This window comes from Australozyma saopauloensis, chromosome 5 (genome assembly GCF_035610405.1).
Source record: "Australozyma saopauloensis chromosome 5, complete sequence".
Classification (NCBI taxonomy): domain Eukaryota; kingdom Fungi; phylum Ascomycota; class Pichiomycetes; order Serinales; family Metschnikowiaceae; genus Australozyma; species Australozyma saopauloensis.
Genome location: NC_086135.1, coordinates 776,441 through 794,654, shown reverse-complemented (window position 1 = coordinate 794,654; position 18,214 = coordinate 776,441). Strand labels below are relative to the sequence as shown.

The following is an 18,214-nucleotide window of genomic DNA, read 5'->3' as shown; positions in this document are numbered from 1 at the left end:
ACAAAACACCGTGAAAGATCTAAAACGCAATTTTCGTTTAGAATCAACGAAAAAGAAGAAACATTACCGGTCACAGACGTCCTGCACACAAGCCCCAACCACCCACCTCTCACCCACCTCACCCGGCAGCCGCACCCGTGCCTCCCGCAAGTCGACAATTCTTTGAGGAAAGTGCTCTCACTACGCATAGTCTGAAAATTTTTTCCGACAATCACACCTACTTTTCATCTATCAGATTACTTTAGACACAATGTCTTTCGAGAACAAGGTATGTTACACCCCCAATCCATTTCCAACCCACAGGCCCTGGATTGCTCCACGCAACGTGCCATTCCAACTCCCTTTTGGTTCAGTTTAACTTTGTGGAAAAAGCCCCACTTTGGGCCCTCCACTGCCCGTAGATTTGCCCAGGTTTGTCAATTCGAAAGGACACGTCACCCGTTTCACTTTTCCGAGCGCCAGCGTTAAAAACCCCGCCTCCGTTCCGCCAAACGGCCGCCCCTTCGTCGACTTTTTGTGGAGGTGTGGAGAAACCGTTACTCGAACAAGTACAGAGTCAGGAACGGGTCATTGGTCGATCTGATTTTTTGAAAGGGGGTAATTGTAGGAATATGTTGTGCTGTTCTGTTTGGAATTGTTGGGGTCATGTGTGAAAATGTGTTTCTGCGTTCAATTGGTCGTTGGGTGTATTGTCTTGTGTGACCCATGTAATAGACTAAGACCACGGCGACCCCTTCAGACGACCCCTTCAGACGAACACTGAATATAAACGCTTTTATAAGTGACACGGAATTTCTGCAACAAGTGATTTCATTGGCCAATTCTTCCCATCCAGGGCCCTCTCTTTTGGGCTTTTAAGATTCTCTCTCCCAATACTAACCTGCCAGAACTTGTATGCTCTTTTGGGCAATGACGTCGAGGACGACGAGCCAGCTCCAGTCCCAATGCCAAAGGAGATCGTCAAGAAGACCACCTCCTCCAAGAAGGCCGACGTTGCTCCAGCCTCCGCTGACCCAGCCAAGGCCAAGAAGAACAAGAAGCCTTTGACCAGCAACGAGGCCGCTTTGAAGGACAAGACCAACAACAAGTCTGTTGCTGGCCCAGTCGGCGGCGCCAAGCGCGAGAAGAAGCCATTCGACCGTCACTCCAGAACCGGCAAGACCGACTCCAAGAAGAAGGTTGCCCAAGGTTGGGGTGACGACAGAAGAGAGATCGACGACGAGACCGCCGGCTTGGCCGACGCCAACGCCGAGATCGCCTCCGAGGTCAAGGAGGAGCCAGCTGCTCCAGCCGGCAAGTCCTTGAAGGAATACTTGGCTGAGCAAGAGCAGCTCGAGTCCTTGAACAAGGCCAACGCTGCCAGAAAGGCCAACGAGGGCGCCGAGTCCAAGTGGACCTCTTTCGACGTCATCCAAAAGGAGACCCAGGACTTTGTTGGTGCCACTTCTTCCAAGAAGGTCAGACAAAGAGCTCCTAAGGAGAAGAAGCTTTTGGACATCACCACCTCTTTCGGTGAGGAGGCTCCAAAGTTCAACGGTAAGAAGACCGGCTTCAAGGGTAGAAAGGGTGACGGCAAGAAGGCCGCCCCAGCCCCAGCTGCCATCAACGACCAAACCTTCCCATCTTTGTAAGGATGCTGGTGTTGGTACATGCTGTACCTCTCTGTTGAGGAGAAAATTAGTCTGATGACGATCAATACAAAGACTTGTGCTTCGATAGTGTAGAGCTTATGTAGAACTTGTTAGATGCAAGCTTGTATATATAAGCTTGTAGTTTAGATTCCAGTGTGAACTGGTGATTTTTTGATTACAATGAGCTAAATTTACAAAGAGCAATTTGACGACCTGGCGGAGGTTATTTTTTGAGTGTTCTGGTTTGTAGGATATGGCAGAAGGTGACTGCAAAGACCCATTCGACCAAACAAGAGTGTCAAATAAATACGAACCCCTTATGTTCTATTGAAAAGTACAGAAATTTCAGATTTTCGATCTCTTCATCAGTAACTCAAAATTCAATGACTCAACCACAATACCCTGCCGCATATGCCATATAGAACCACCAGATCTCAGCCAAGTAAGACCAACAATACTAGCCAAAAAGAAGAAAAGAGAGGAAAAAGAAAAAAATCAAAACGAAAAACAAACTTTTTCCAAAATACAATTACCTCCACAAACAACTCTTTTGGGTCCAGTGTCTCAGTCCCCTCTCCCACCAAGACAACCACAGCCTGCACGCAACACGCGCCGAAATTACTCTCTGGCGGCTCGAATCCCCCGTCGCCCCGTGCCGTCTGATCACCCCAGGGTCTTTGCAGCCACCAATCACACGCCCACGGCCACCACTGCCACCACTGGTCACCACCACGCAAACAACCCCAAAAAACCCTATAAATAATTTAAAGTTAAAAATTTCTCAATTGAAGAGGCGAACCCCGCTCTATTTATATTCCGCCGCCGGACTTGTAGACCCGCGTCCGTTTTCTTTCTTGCATCTTCGCTGGGCCCAATTGCTCCTATCGTTGTGTCACCCGTATATTCGCACCCCGAGTAATTTCTGCCCCACGTCAAACACACGCCCGGACCACTAATTTTCACTTTGCTACTACAATCGCAATTGGCACAACCAGACTTCTGAAAACGCTGATCAAATAAAAATAAACTGGAGGAATTGCCCCGGTATTTATATTCGCTACCCCGCTTTCCGCCCCGCCGCTTCCTCCCAATCCTTTCTATCCTTTCTGTCGTGGCCCGAATTTTTCAGCTACTGCTGGCTATCTCTCGTATCTTATCTGGACGGGAATACCACTATTCAAGTACCTCGGCAAACACATACACACACACACGTTGAAATAAAATAAATTAAACGTTTCAGTAGTTGATACCCGCTTTTTCGCTGAACTTCTCGATCGCTGTTATTCTCTATTTGCTTGCTGCTGTTGGTGTTGGTCATACTTATTACAAGGCAGAGTAACTATATAGGCCCTGTGAAAAATTGGCACCACAAACCAAATTTTGGAAAACAAATTACGCCGGCCAATTGATACTGGCCTGTTGATTTGAATTGTCGCTTGCTCCACACCCAAACCTCCTCAATTGGTCTGTTGGCGGCGTCGTTTCTTGTGTCGCCGATAACACCGTTCTTATTAGTCAGAACCGCACGCCCGCGAAAAGTCGCAAGGCGCTGAAATTCCCAATGGAGTCTGTGGATCACCCGCTCGAGGGTCCGAAAGTCGCCTCGAAACATGAAACAAAGTTGTCCACGCTGTCGCCCGAGGCGCTTCGGGTGGCCGCCGAAATCACACCCACGCGTCTTGCAAACTTGCTAATACGCAAGGGCCCCTTGGCAATTAGGCTCATCACTGCTCAGTTGTCGGTGGAAGTTCCAGGCTTCGAGCTCCTCTCGTTGTCCAAACAACGGAGATTGATCATGGCCGCCATGGAACAGGAAGATCCAACAAACAACGTGGTCTTCGAGAAAATTGGCTGGGGCCAGTGGGCGGTGCGCAAGGTCGACTCGGACTACATTGTCACCGATAACGCCAGCGCGTACCCCCGTGTGAGTGTGCAAGAACTAAGAGAGAAGGCCAAGCTCGGATGGCTGAAGAAGGCCGAGGCGGGCGCCGAGCACGTCGCTGCAGATGCGCCGACCGCCACGACGCACGAAGCCATAGAGCGGGTCTATCACGAGCCCGTTCCGCACTCCTCGGCGACGCGTGTTCACAAACCCAGCAACAGGAGAGACTCGATCACAAACACGAAGAGGAACTTGCACAACACAAAACTCCCCAACGAGAAACTCGACCACAGTCATGGCAACGAGTTGGATTCGGAGCTGGACTCTGATCAATCTGATGACAACGATGACATGATGGAAGACATGGTCTCATACGATGCGTCTGTTCAGAGCGATCCCGCCAATCCAAGCAATGCTGCTTTCCGAGCAAACTTGGCTCATGCCCATCGTTTGGCAGACATAGATGACAATGCCATTGCTGAAGATTCGGATGAAGACGACGACGACGACGAAGAAGAAGAGGACTCCCTATTTAAGTTTGATGACGACGAAATGTCATCTGGTGTAACCAAACAAAAGTTCAAGAGATCCCCACCTCTAAAATTTGCCAACAGAGTGCCTACTAAGTTCAGCCCTCCGCCTGCGCTTCTGGGTCCCAGACGCAAGCTGTCTTCTGCCACAGTTAACGCGGTGTCAAAGAACACATCGTTTTCTAGCTCCACGAGACAAACAATATTCAGCCGCAGTCGCTTGAACTCACTCGAGAACCTTGATAACTACATTGTTTCTTCAGCGAGAAACTCGGCGGTTTCGCTTAGTTCGCCGGTGCCAGTGGCACAGACAAATTCTGTCACCTCCAGTTCACCTCTAGGCTCATGGAGCTCCAAGGCTGAACCACATCCTGAGCTCTACCTTACCGCGGATCAACTCACCGCGGCTTTCGGACGCAGAAAACTGTCATTCAACGAGTCGAACATTCGTTCCACGCTCTCAAACTCTCTTCCAAGAGGACACGCAGGATTGAAGAACAATGAAAATGGCTCGCAATCCAATCTCGCAGCATTGCTGGCAAATGTCAAAAGCGAGCCAAGAATGGCAGTCTCCCATGAGGATGTTGCCAGTGAGACCGACGAAGAGGACTGGGCAGCCATGGGCGCCGAAACGCTAAGAAACCATCTGACAGGACTGAGTAGTCCTGCTGAGAACGGCCTTAAAAATGAAGAGAAAACCGCTGCCAGGGCATTGGTTGATTTGATGGGGAATTAGCCTTTCTATCTCTCAATTTTCCTTTAATATTTGTTTTAATATAAATTCAGTACACTGATGAGCTTAACTTGGTTTACTTTAATTTTGTTTTGTTCGTTTCTGTTTGATTTCACAAGTGGCTAACACTTGTACCATACAATTTGAAACAATCAACGCCTCTATCGATTTTCAAGCAGCTGACAATATAAAAGGAGCTATAGAACTGCTGGAATATACCACGACAACTGTATGATTGGACTGATTCCGAATGCTATCTGAAAACGCGTCAAGATTGGCGCTTGTATGGACCACAAAGTGCTACAGCCATATCTCCTAAACAAGCTTCACGAGAATCAAAAAGTGAAAATTCAAATAAATATCAACTCAATTAAATGAAACTATAGCTTTTTGACCCCATTTTAATATTTTCCTGACCGATTTAAGGTTTAGACAACGCTCTATCGTTCCCACAAAACAAAGACTAAAACAAGAAGAAGTCATCAATCCCAAGTCTTGAACACTCAATTGTATCATTGTCAAAACTCTACATCAAATTACCTCCGACGATACACCCAAGCCATTCCCAAAATTAAACTCGTTCTTGGTTGCAAATTCCTGCAGGCAGCGACCCGCGTACTGTTGACGCCGTCCCAAAACGGAATAGTAATCACCCGCGTCAATCCACCTACTCATCGTTCTTTTTTCCACCCTCCACCAACCCCCCACACAAAATGGCCACCACAGTCGCATTGCCGACCGTGCAAATCAACGTCAACTACGCAGAGCTCAAGGCGCAGGCCCATGACTTCTTCACCCATTTCAAGGCCTCTTCTGCCGACGATCCAATGGAAACCGAAGATGCACCTACAGGAATGAAATACTTGGACTTGTTCCAGAAGATCGCCAACCGTGATCTCACCACTCTCTATGTGGATCTCGACGATATCAAGGCGTACCAGGACCACCAGACGTTCATGGCACAACCACTTTCCACAGACTTGGTGTACCAGGTGCAGAAGAACGCATACCACTTCATCGAGTTGTTCAGCCAGGTCGTGGACGAATTGATGCCCGAGCCCACCAAGGAGGTCTCGTACAAGGACGACGTTTTGGACGTGGTGTTGCACCAGCGGAAGTTGAGAAACATGCGTGTGGAACAGGAACACGCCGAGGAGATCAACAACTTGCGCACTGGTTTTGGCGCCAACAACGGCGAAGAGCTGCAGCTGCAGAATGGCGCCACTGCAGGAAACGGCTTGATGCTGGAGGACTTGTTCCCGGCAAAACTCACTCGTAGATACCACTTGTACTTCTCTCCCTTGTCGTCCAACACCAAGGCTTATGCGGTGAGACAAGTGAAGGGCCACCATGTCGGAAAATACATCACTGTGCGTGGTATTGTGACCAGAGTGTCGGACGTGAAGCCTTCGGTGCTTGTCAACGCATACACTTGTGACAAGTGTGGATATGAGATCTTCCAGGAGGTGAACTCGAAAACGTTCCAGCCACTCACCGAGTGCACGTCTCCCATCTGTAAGACAGATAATCAAAGGGGGCAGTTATTTATGTCGACGCGGGCGTCCAAATTTCTGTCTTTCCAAGAGGTCAAGATCCAGGAAATGTCCAACCAGGTCCCCGTGGGCCATATCCCACGGTCGCTCACCATCCACGTCAATGGCGACCTTGTGCGTAGCATGAACCCGGGTGACATTGTCGACGTCTCGGGTGTGTTTTTGCCTTCTCCCTACACGGGCTACCGCGCTTTGCGCGCTGGTCTTTTGACCGAGACATACTTGGAGGCGCAATACGTCAGTCAGCATAAAAAACAGTATGAGTCCCTCACTCTTGATGACGAAACCAAGCAGAAGATTCTCAACTTGCACAATGGAGGCGGCGTTTACAACCGTCTTGCCGAGTCTATTGCGCCAGAGATTTTCGGCCATCTCGACGTCAAGAAGATCTTGCTCCTTCTATTATGTGGAGGTGTGACCAAAGAGATTGGCGACGGTATGCGTATTCGTGGTGATATCAACGTTTGCCTCATGGGTGACCCCGGTGTGGCCAAGTCTCAGCTTTTGAAGGCCATCAACAAAATTGCCCCTAGATCTGTCTACACAACGGGTCGTGGTTCTTCCGGTGTCGGTTTGACTGCTGCTGTTATGAGAGACCCTGTCACGGACGAGATGGTCTTGGAAGGCGGTGCCTTGGTTTTGGCCGACAATGGTATCTGTTGTATTGATGAGTTCGACAAGATGGAGGAGTCCGACCGTACTGCAATCCACGAAGTCATGGAGCAGCAAACAATCTCTATTTCTAAAGCCGGCATCAACACCACTTTGAACGCACGTACCTCGATTTTGGCCGCCGCCAATCCCTTGTATGGTCGCTACAACCCTAAGTTGTCTCCTCACGAGAACATCAACTTGCCAGCAGCACTTTTGTCCCGTTTTGATATTATGTATCTCATGTTGGACCAGGCCTCTGAGGCTGGAGACGAACAGTTGGCTCGCCACGTCACCTATGTTCACCAGTACAACAAGGAACCAGCTATGGGCTTCGAGCCACTCGACCCGCAAACTATCCGCCAGTACATCTCTATGGCCAGAACTTACAGACCAACCGTTCCAAGAGAAGTCGGCGCATATGTTACTCAGGCATACATTAACATGCGTAAGGAGTCTAAGAAGAATGAAGACTCGGTCCGCAAATTCGCCCACATCACACCCCGTACGCTTTTGGCCATCTTGCGTCTTTCACAAGCATTGGCCAGAATACGGTTTGTGAACACCGTCAGCAAGAACGATGTTGATGAGGCCTTGCGTCTCATGGCATGTTCCAAGCTGTCTATGGACATGAAGGAGTTCGAGATGGAGGATCCTATCACCATGATCATGCAGCATATTCGTACCATGGCCAAGGAAAGCGGAAGCGCCGGTATCAATGTGGCTGAATTGAACCAAAGAATGGTTGCCAAGGGCTTTACCTTGGAACAGGTGAAGCAGTGTATTGATGACTATTGTCAGTACGGTATTTTCCAGCTCTTCGACAACAATGAGCTGTTGTTGGTTGTTTAAGGGAAATCTTTTCTTCTTTTTATTGTCTGGGTCTTGTGTTTCAGAGACTCGGAGTCAGTTTCTTGCTGTTGGTCGAGGAAAGCTACAAATTTCTCCGTCGAAAAGCTATGTATAATTAATAAATCATTTCGTTATAAGCCACTAAGCTCATTTTTGTCGAGTTCATATGAACTTCAATGCAAGCGTCTTCTATGATTGCACTCAAGTTGGCGAACCAAAACGCGTCAATGCAATACAACAAAAATTACAAGCAAAACCAAAAACCATACTTTGTTACCTAAATTCAAATTTCTACATCGATCCGCGAGAATTTCCTCTATTTGTAAGTACCCAGCTTCCCCATAAGAGCCTGTATCTAGCCTCCAGTGTCAACAACTCGAATCTCCAACTACACTCTAAAAATGTCCGAACTCTCCGCCTTAACCGTGGCCCAATTGAAAGAAGCCTTGAAGGAAAAGGGTCTTTCTGTTGACGGCAAGAAAGCCGACTTGGTTGCCCGTTTGACAGAGGCCCAGGAATCGACAAACGAGTTGGACGAAGTTGAGGAAGAAAAGGCCCCTCAAGAAGAGGCAAAGGACGACGCACCCGAGGCTGAGGTGCCAGCCATAGCTGCCGAGAAAGCTGCGGAGCCAGAACAAGCTGCTGCTGCAGAGCCAGCCGCAGAGACTGAAAAGGAAGAGAAACCAGAGAAGAAGGTGTTGACCCCTGAGGAGAGAAAGCAGATGGCGGTTGACTTGTTGACCAAAAAGATCAAGAGAGCTGAAAAATTCGGTGACGAGGCTGCTGCCACCGCTGCCAAGAAGGACTTGGCTCGTGTAGAGAAGTTTGGCGTAGACCCTAGCACTGCATTGGCCAAGGAGATTGGAGCTTTGAACAGAGATGTGAACACCGAGTTGAGCAACAAGAAGTTCCGCAGAGGCAACGGTAAGGGCAAGGGCAAGGGTAAGGGTAAGGTGAGCAAGAACGAGGCCTAGACGGAATGAAGACCAAAAACAGAACTAGATAAATGTACTATAATACCGGACGATACTGTGGGAGGTGTAGCGATGTGGTTGTATTGCGACCAGAGGTAGATTGGCGTTGGGGCGAACGTGTCACTTGTTGGGGTGTAGGTTTATGTGCTCTGGGTGAGTTACGGGTATAACGATGGCACGTTGATGTTTTGGTGGTGGTTTCGGCACAGGATCTATGCTTCAACGAGACAGATTCAAGGAATCTGCTTTACGGAAAAGAATAGGGACGAGAATGCTTCATTTTCCTACTACCTGATCCATTGAAAGCTTCACTTACACCAAAACACTGCGTTCTTCAAAAAACCTAAAATACCACAACAGGCTCAATATGCATGTTTCACGTTATTGAAGCAGTTCCCACTGGCACTGTTCGATTCAATAATAGTTTCCCTGCTAGAACAATACACTGAACCTAAAAGCAGCAAACAAAAAAAAACCAAAATAGAATTCCACATCTTTCTCTTCTAGAACCTGCAAACAAAATATTCTCACAATTGATCGAATTTCCCCCTCCAGTACTTCTTCTTATCTCTACTGACCTCATTTTGCAGCCAGTCACCACACCACTGTGCGGCTCGACCTACTACACTTTTTCCCTCCTAAAACAACCAGACCCAATCTCAACTCTGAAACATCTATGTGCAAGACAGAACAACCTTACTACGAGGCATTGCCCCAAACTTTGCAGCCATTGCATTATGACGTAGCCGTCTCGGAGATTACCGACTCGGTTTATAGTGGTATAGTGAAGATCGACTTATCCATTGTAGAGGCCACAGATGAGTTACATCTCCATTACCGAGACTTAACCATTAAGAACGCCGTAGTTCATTATATGGGAGCACTGTTCGATGCGAAAGTGGCCCTGACAGATAAGAAAAAGGAGGTGTTCGTGTTGAAGCTCGGCAGATCTTTGGACGCAATTGGCGAAATTGCACAGGTGGAAATTTCATTTGAAGGTATCATTCAGACAAACATGGCGGGCTTCTATAAGTCTGCTTACGTAGAAAACGGTGTCACGAAGTATATGCTTTCAACTCAGTTCGAGGCTACAGATGCAAGAAGAGCGTTCCCTTGTCTTGACGAACCAGCATTGAAAGCAACATTCACCGTGCACATTACGACCAAGCTGGACTTGACCGTGTTGGGAAATATGCCTGTTGAAAGGGAGGAACCTGTTGGCGACGACTACAAGAGAGTCACGTTTTGTAAAACACCAAAGATGTCCACATATCTCTTGGCTTGGGCAGTGGGAGAATTTGAGTATATCCAAAGTTTTACTGAGGATGTTTACTACGGCGATAAACCCTTACCCGTGTCTATTTATACCACTAAGGGTTACACCAAGGATGCTCAGTTCGCTTTGGAGATTGCTCCTAAAATCGTGGATCTCTTCAGCAAGGTCTTCCAGGTAAAGTATCCATTACCAAAACTTGATCTCATAGCCGTCCATTCTTTCTCCCACAATGCAATGGAGAATTGGGGCCTTATCACGTACAGAAGCACCGCTCTTTTGTATTCGCCAGAAAAGTCTGCGCCCTCATATAAACAGAACGTGGCATATGTTGTGGCTCACGAAATTGCTCACCAATGGTTTGGCAACCTAGTCACCATGCAATGGTGGGACGAGTTGTGGTTGAATGAGGGTTTCGCCACTTGGGTAGGATACTACGCCGTAGACCATTTGTTTCCGGAATGGGACATTTTCTCAGAATTTGTATCATCATCATTGCAACAAGCTCTTCGTCTCGATGGTTTGAGGAATTCTCATCCCATCAAGGTTCCTGTGAATGATGCTCTTGACATTGATCAGCTTTTTGATGCAATTTCATACTTGAAAGGCTCGTCAACTATCCTCATGTTGTCAACTTATTTGGGTACCGATGTGTTCTTGAACGGTGTTGCCAAGTACCTCAATGTACACAAGTATGGCAACACTACCGCAGAAAATTTGTGGAGTGCTATATCGGATGTTTCTGGACATGATGTGGCTTCGTTGATGGATCCATGGATCACCAAAATTGGCTATCCCATCATTAAAGTTTCCGAATCAGAAGGCAATTTGCAATTATCACAGTCCAGATTCTTGAACGGTGGCGGAGTTTTGCCCGAAGAAGACGAAACCGTGTGGTGGGTTCCTTTGAACATTAAATCTTCAGCCCAAAACTTGCAATCGGATGCTCTTCTTCAGAAGAGTGCCCTGTTGGATATTGAGTTAGACTCTTTTTTCAAATTGAACAAAGATACCGAGGCCCCTTATCGTGTTGACTACGATTCAAAGATTTTGAATGACAATGTTCTTCTGAACTTCAGCGAACTATCTACTAAGGATCGAGTAGGGTTGATCGCTGATGTGATTTCGATTGCAATTTCTGGCGACTCTGCGACCTCTACAATTACATTCCTCAACCTAGTGAAATCTTTGACTTTGGATGCCGCTCTTCTCGGTGAAGCTTTTGCACCCTGGAAGGAACTCGTTGCTGCTTTATCATCATTTAGTCGTACCTTCAGTGGCCTCGATGCAGCCCTAACTGCTAAGGTCCAATCGTTCATAAAAGCAGTGTATTCGAAATTGGCAATTAAGCTCTTGCGAGAAAATGTTCCTGGATCCAACTTTAATCGCTCGAAATTGAAATCGCTCATTCTTAAAACATCACTGGGTTGCCACATCCCAGAGTTGCAACAATTTGCTAATGATGCCTACGCAAATTGGACTGCTTCTGGATCCATCGATTCTTCTCTCAGAGAGTATATCTTCGGAAGTAAAGTCAGCTCTCCAGACTTCTCAGAAAGAGACTTCGAATTGTTGATGAACGAGGTGATCAAACCATCTTCATTGGACTCTAGAGAAATTGTTCTAGGCGCCATGGGACAAATTTCACACCCCGAATACACCGGAAGGCTTTTGGACTCAATTTTGGACGAGAACGTCATTCCAACAATGGATGCGCATTTCCTCGCGGTCACTGTCACAAATAACCCATTGACAAGAGCCGGCTTCTGGACGTTCTTCAAAAACAACTACGAAAGATTGTACGAGCTCATGTCGACCAACATGGTGGTGCTCGAGAGATTTGTGAAGTTAACCTTATGTAACTACCAAACCTCGGAAATGGCGCTGGAAGTGGAAGCATTTTTTGAAAACAAGGACGTGCATGGTTTCGAGCGGGCGCTCAAACAGGTGTTAGACCAAATTCAAATCAATGCCGCATGGTACGAAAGGGACCATCAAGAGGTTTTCAAGTGGTTGGATGAAAATCAGTTTTAAAAAAGCTTAAATATTAGTGAAATCGGTATTAATTCTATGACAATGTGTATATTATACGGAATTGGAACATCCCCGGAACGTTTAGGCATCAACCTTGTGCTCGTGGGTAGTGGCGTATCTACCCGAAGGGTCGGCGTGGCATCCCCACTCGGCCTTTGGAATCCATCTCATGACAGTAGAAGCAGCGGCCTTAGAACCGTTGAACATCTGGTCAAACTTACATCTGTACCAGTAGGCCTCCTTGGTGGTTGGAACATCAGTGCCCCATTCAGGCTTTGGATGAGCGAGCTCCTCGTCAGAGACAGCGGCCTCGGCGGCATCCTTCAAACCGTCAATCCAGGAGTAGCCGACACCGTCGGAGAATTGCTCCTTTTGTCTCCACAAGATCTCGTCTGGCAAGTAAGGCTTGGCAGATGGGTCGTCGGTGGTGTCGAAGGCCTTTCTCAAGATGTACTTCTCGATTCTGCCCTCCTTTTGGTTGATGAGCTTGTCTTCTGGGTTGATGTTCATACAGACCTCCAAGAATTGCTTGTCCAAGAAAGGAACTCTGGCCTCCAAACCCCAAGCCATGGTGGACTTGTTGGCTCTCAAACAGTCGGCGTAGTGCAAGTTCTTGACTCTTTGGACACACTCGGAGTGGAATTCAGCAGCAGATGGAGCGTTGGCGAAGTACAAGTAACCACCGAAGATCTCATCGGAACCCTCTCCGGACAAGACCATCTTGACACCTTGGGCCTTGATCTTTCTGGACAACAAGTACATAGGAGTAGAGGCTCTGATGGTGGTAACATCGTAGGTTTCAAGGTGCCAGATGACATCGTTCAAAGCATCCAAACCCTCCTCCAAAGTGAAGGTGTGCGAGTGGTGAACAGTACCAATGAAGTGAGCAACCTTCTCGGCAGCGATCAAGTCAGGGGCGCCGGGCAAACCAATGGCGAAGGAGTGCAATCTGTTGAAACCGGAGGTGTGCAAAGAACCGGAGGCGTCGACACCGGACAACTCCTTGTTGGCATCAATACCCTCGCCGGAGAAAGCAGCAGCGGCTCTCTCGGTCTCTCTAGCGGCAATGGAGGCAATCAAAGACGAGTCCAAACCACCAGACAATAAGACACCGTATGGCACCTCAGCCATCAATCTCTTTCTGACAGCCAACTCCAAAGTCTCACGGACCTCCTTGTAGTCCACGTGTTTCTCTGGAATCTTGGAGCCGTCCCACCAGGTAGGAGTGAAGTATCTGGTGATCTCATCGGTGTTGGAGTCGTAGACGTGGCCGGGAGGGAAGGCGAAGATCTCGTCACACTCGTCGATGAGACACTTCAACTCGGAGGCAAAGTATCTGGTCTCCGGGTTCTTGGCGGACTTACCCATGTACAAGGTCACAATTCCGATAGGGTCTCTGGCAGCGATGATTCTGTCCTCCTTCTTGTCGTACATGGCGAAAGCGAACATACCGTCCAAGTGCTTTGGAGCGTCGATGCCGAACTTCTCGACCAATGGGATGATAGGCTCACAGTCAGACAAAGACTGGTACTTGTAGTCGCTCAACTCTTGTCTCAACTGGATGTGGTTGTAGATCTCACCGTTGACGGCCAACGAGTAGCGGTCATCGGGAGAGATGATTGGCTGAGCGCCGGAGTCCAAACCAACAATGGCCAATCTCTCGTGACACAAGATGGTGTTGTTGATGACGGCGGTACCAGTCCAATCTGGACCTCTGTGTCTGATTCTCTTGGAGTATTGAAGGGCCTTGTCCTTGAACGAGTCCACGTAGGGCTGTCTAAAAGCAGCGAAGATTCCACACATTCTGGGCGAGGTTAGTTTTGGGTAGAATGGGTTGGAGTGGTGGAGGAACTGAACGTAGTTATATATGCTATGACTGATTTTGCTCGCCAACTTTTCACCCTCGGATTCGGGAGTGCAGGCGGCGCGCCCTGTGTCGGATCGGTGCTAGGGTAAACGGTGACGCTCCTGCAGATAGGACTTTCTGTTCCTACCCGGGACGATTTACGAGGGTGTAGATGAGTCAGATGATAAGCAGGGAGATAGAGGGAAGTGGTCCGTGGGACGGGAAAATTGGCAACGGGAGAATTTTTATTAGAAGCGGAAGTTGTGTTTTTAAAGTTGGCTTTTTGGTTTTCGATTTTTCGTCGTTGTTCGCTGTGAAATGGCGCCTACTGAGACCAATCTTGGCTGTCAATGGAAGGTAGGGGATACTGCGGGCAATCACACCCGAGCCGGAACTCAGATTGTGAGATAATGGCTGGTGCATCGGTGCATTGGTGCATTTGTCGGTTTTTGCGTGGGTGGATTTTTGCGGATGTAAACTTTCTCATATTGATTTGGTTGGGTGAAGTACTACGTTTTTGAATTGGTGGGATTCGAGTTCATGTACTGTTACTGGTGCTATAGGCTTAGATGGTGACTCTTCTCTAGGTAGGAATTTGCAGCCAAACACTAGAGGACAGTGTGCGGGAAGTTGATAAGGATTTAAGGAGGTGAATTTTAGGAATTCATTCTCTGAATTTGGAATATCCGCCAAATTGAGCAGCATGCAAGTTCGAAGAGGTTTTTGGAACGAGGATCGAGCCCTATTTTGATTGGATCTATGAACCATCCATGACACAGCTTCCGGCTGGTTTCTAAGATTGAAGTATGGGAATGGAGAGTTAGGAATACGCAATGGGTATTATCTATTCAAAGTTTTAATTTTTTATTCAAAGTTGACATTCCCTATTTGATGTTCACACCTGAGTTAATTGCATTCCTCGATTATTCGAAAGGAACCGGAAATTTTGTCCTTTTGCTTCGTATCTAATTCGTTTCTACTCTCATTAATTTCAAATGCTGGGACAATATCGCAAATAAAAATAGGACCGAGTCAACTGCTTACCTCACTCAAAGGTGCTAGTGTTGCCTCTTTCTCCATGGTGAGATCGACATAGAAAGAAGAGTACATGGTCTCCTACGACTTTTTTCAAGAACAACGTTTCAGCAACTCGACACCCAGAGAAAAATTCTGCCATCAAATACTTCTGCCATTCACAAACTTGTTATGTGGTTACTGCGTTGATAGCTCACAGCCACCTACCATCTAGACAATCAATGCCCATTGAAATAAATGTTCTGGTGTTCTGGAAGAAACCAGACATGGACACTCCGTGTCAAATGTAAATGAGAAAAAGATCAAAAATAATCCCAATACTTTTGCAGCCTAGGATTCTGTACTGGCGCCGCACATAATAGATCGTGTGACTCAAAAACCTCCACCATGTTCGTCACCTAGGAAGCATTCAGAGGACTTGTGTTCGCTCTGTTAATTTCCCCTGAAGAGACATCTTCCACCCTTCGAATCCAATGTGACTCGGCAAGAGCATATACTTGACACGGCATGATCATATTCTCAAAATCAAAAACTTCCAAAATCAATTGCATCCGCCTAAAAATATTCCATAACCTCATCTCTTTTCGTGTGTCAGTGTGGCTTAAAACTAAATCTGTACCTCCTGCAGGAGACGCAATCTGGCTGAACTATCCTCAATCCAACCTACTACCCACCGATTTATTTAAAGAACCCACGACGATTTACTTAATTCGTCGAGTATTGATCCGTCACCAGCCTGTCCTTAACTGTACCATACCAAACCAACATATCCCCAAAACCCCCGGATCTGTAGTTCAATTCGTCCCATAATCATCACTGATTGTCACTCTTTGTCAAAAGACAAAGCATAATTAGCATCCACACCCATAAACACAGCATTGAAAGCATGTCGCGACCTCGTTTCAACTTCAGCAAGGCGAGTGCCACCACCTCCACCACAAATGCGACCACGATCTCTAATAGCTCATTTACCAAATCAGGCAGAGTGGCTGATTTGGAGCGTGCCCATAGTCAGACTCCCCCAACGGCTTTTCTTCTGAGCGCGCGTTCGATTGACTCTTCGCCCAAAATCGGTGCTGGCTCCATTACCCCTGCCGAGGTGAGTCTATCGACCTCGGCTACCGGGAAGGTCGACACGAACGCCGATAAACATGAGTTGTTGGGGATATTCGAGAAATACGACGTTTCGGCAGTTGACACGGATGTAGATCTGTTGGAGGAGAAAATGAAGCAGTTCAAGGTGAGACAAAGCCTGAGCACAGAGGTTGAAAAGGAGCTGGCGGACACAGAACTGGCTTCTGCCGCCCCTGGCCCTGACTTGAGTGAAAAACAGGCAGTGGATTTGCAGACGAACACTGAAAGAATTGACGAGCCAGAGTCGGAGCCGGCGGTTTTAGATGGCCTTGCATCATTACACTCCACAGCAGAAGTCTTGAACAAGGATGATCTAGATCTGGAGAAGCCAACAAGCCAAGCCGAGGAAAAAACTACAAATGGCTCCAATAATGCATCTGTCGAATCCAATGCACCTGAACACAACGCACCTCAACACAACGCACCTCAACTCAACGCACCTGAACCTAAAACTTCACAGAGTGTCGAGTCTGAGTCCCTAAGTCTGGAAGATAATGACAGCAAAGGTGATACAGAAATATTGACCGAAATCTCCGAGAAGATCTTTGTCGCTGTATCCGGATCAAGAGAATTACCTGAACTCACGGATGTGAAAGATTCATCGATTCCCTCACCCAAGCCATCAAGTATGAGCATGCAACCATATGACCCCTTTCTGCCTATTTCTCTGCCCACAGTTGGAGACAACCTGGTCGAAGAACCTGCAAGTGAAATTCGATCAAGAGCACCAAGGCTGACGGAGTCTACTAGACCCAAAAGACAAGGCTCTCTCTCGAGGGCAAGTAGCTATGTTGACCCAAAAGAACAGCACCAGCTATCGCATAAGCCATTTGACTTCAACACATTCTTGAACCACCTCAAACAAAAGGGCGCCGAGCCAATAGTCAAATACACAAAGTCATTTTTGGCGTCATTCATACGCCAGGCTAATAACATGAATTCTGAGCAGATGATCAAGGCAGTGCTGGACTTCAAAGCTTTCATCAACGAGAAATTCAAGGAATTTCCACCGTTTAACAGTATGGACGAAAAAGATTTGGAAAACTCCAAGGAAGGTATTGAGAAATTGATCATGAATCGAATCTATGATTATTGCTTTTCTCCCGAAGCCGTGAAGAAGTTTGGCCGAAATGCCTCTGCATCCATGATCGACGACATGAATGAAGACAGAAACTTTGCATTACAAGTCGAGAAGTTCAGTTGGGTTCTGGGTGTGCACCTTGATGTCGATCTCGACCTGCTTGTTTCTCACAAAAAGAACTTGTCAAAAGGATCGGTAGATTACATGGAACATGCTAGATCGCAGCTCAACATGATCAATCAATACCGTGCACCAAGAGACAAAATCATTTGCGTTTTAAATTCCTGCAAAGTAATATTCAGTCTTCTCAAAGTATCGCAGAGCGAGACCAATGCAGATGCATTCATCCCATTGCTTATTCTTGTCATCTTGAAGGCCAAAACCCCTAACTTCATCAGCAACATTCGGTATATTCTGCGCTTTCGTGGAGAATTATGGCTAACCCATGGCGAAACCAGCTACTATTTGTCTACAATAGAAGCAGCTGTGAATTTCATCCAAGATATCAAGTTAGAGGACCTCACAATCGAGGAGAGCCACTACAATGCACACATGGAAGCATGGGAAGCTGAGATAAGGCAGAACAAGAGCCATCTTGCTCAGCCCATTCCACAACACACCAACAATACCGAAACGCCAACAGCACAATCGATGTCTCCTTCGAATGTAATTCTAGCAAGTGCCGGTATACTAGGAAAATCCCTTACTAATTTTCTCTCCCTGTCGCCACTTAATGATGAGGTTCAGCCCGCTGCTTCGGAGACAGGAGGAGTTTCGGACACACAGATTGATGAAACCTTCACCCAACTCAGTGAGGTATTTAATACACTTGACAAGGCTATCTTGCGTGATGTGATCATAATGAACGACGGAGATGTCGAGAGGTCTCTCGAAGCTTGTTTACAGCTTGTCAGTGAACAATAAATATTTAATCGAATATTCTAATTTTGCACTCAAAATATTTTAATATAAGGCGAAAGCGTTAGAGTATGAGTAAAATGCAGT

General features: G+C 47.1%; 7 protein-coding genes across 7 annotated transcripts; 6 read left to right on the top strand and 1 right to left on the bottom strand.

Annotated features, from left to right (window-relative positions):
- Positions 1-944: 944 nt before the first annotated feature.
- Positions 945-1,631, top strand: PUMCH_004238 (uncharacterized protein; the record flags this gene model as incomplete). Its single annotated transcript, XM_063023182.1, has 1 exon — positions 945-1,631. The coding sequence occupies one exon, from the start codon at positions 945-947 to the stop codon at positions 1,629-1,631; it is 687 nt and encodes a 228-aa protein (XP_062879252.1).
- A 1,561-nt stretch (positions 1,632-3,192) lies between these two features.
- Positions 3,193-4,779, top strand: PUMCH_004237 (uncharacterized protein; the record flags this gene model as incomplete). Its single annotated transcript, XM_063023181.1, has 1 exon — positions 3,193-4,779. One exon carries the CDS (start codon positions 3,193-3,195, stop codon positions 4,777-4,779), a length of 1,587 nt encoding a protein of 528 aa, XP_062879251.1.
- A 710-nt stretch (positions 4,780-5,489) lies between these two features.
- Positions 5,490-7,832, top strand: PUMCH_004236 (DNA replication licensing factor MCM7; the record flags this gene model as incomplete). Its single annotated transcript, XM_063023180.1, has 1 exon — positions 5,490-7,832. One exon carries the CDS (start codon positions 5,490-5,492, stop codon positions 7,830-7,832), a length of 2,343 nt encoding a protein of 780 aa, XP_062879250.1.
- A 401-nt stretch (positions 7,833-8,233) lies between these two features.
- PUMCH_004235 (uncharacterized protein) lies at positions 8,234-8,806 on the top strand (the record flags this gene model as incomplete). The annotated part of the gene is made up of 1 exon (XM_063023179.1): positions 8,234-8,806. The coding sequence occupies one exon, from the start codon at positions 8,234-8,236 to the stop codon at positions 8,804-8,806; it is 573 nt and encodes a 190-aa protein (XP_062879249.1).
- A 676-nt stretch (positions 8,807-9,482) lies between these two features.
- PUMCH_004234 (uncharacterized protein) lies at positions 9,483-12,113 on the top strand (the record flags this gene model as incomplete). The annotated part of the gene is made up of 1 exon (XM_063023178.1): positions 9,483-12,113. The coding sequence occupies one exon, from the start codon at positions 9,483-9,485 to the stop codon at positions 12,111-12,113; it is 2,631 nt and encodes an 876-aa protein (XP_062879248.1).
- Positions 12,114-12,194: 81 nt separating this feature from the next.
- On the bottom strand, positions 12,195-13,916 carry PUMCH_004233 (uncharacterized protein; the record flags this gene model as incomplete). The annotated part of the gene is made up of 1 exon (XM_063023177.1): positions 12,195-13,916. The coding sequence occupies one exon, from the start codon at positions 13,914-13,916 to the stop codon at positions 12,195-12,197; it is 1,722 nt and encodes a 573-aa protein (XP_062879247.1).
- Positions 13,917-15,880: 1,964 nt separating this feature from the next.
- Positions 15,881-18,133, top strand: PUMCH_004232 (uncharacterized protein; the record flags this gene model as incomplete). Its single annotated transcript, XM_063023176.1, has 1 exon — positions 15,881-18,133. The coding sequence occupies one exon, from the start codon at positions 15,881-15,883 to the stop codon at positions 18,131-18,133; it is 2,253 nt and encodes a 750-aa protein (XP_062879246.1).
- Between the last annotated feature and the right edge of the window lie 81 nt (positions 18,134-18,214).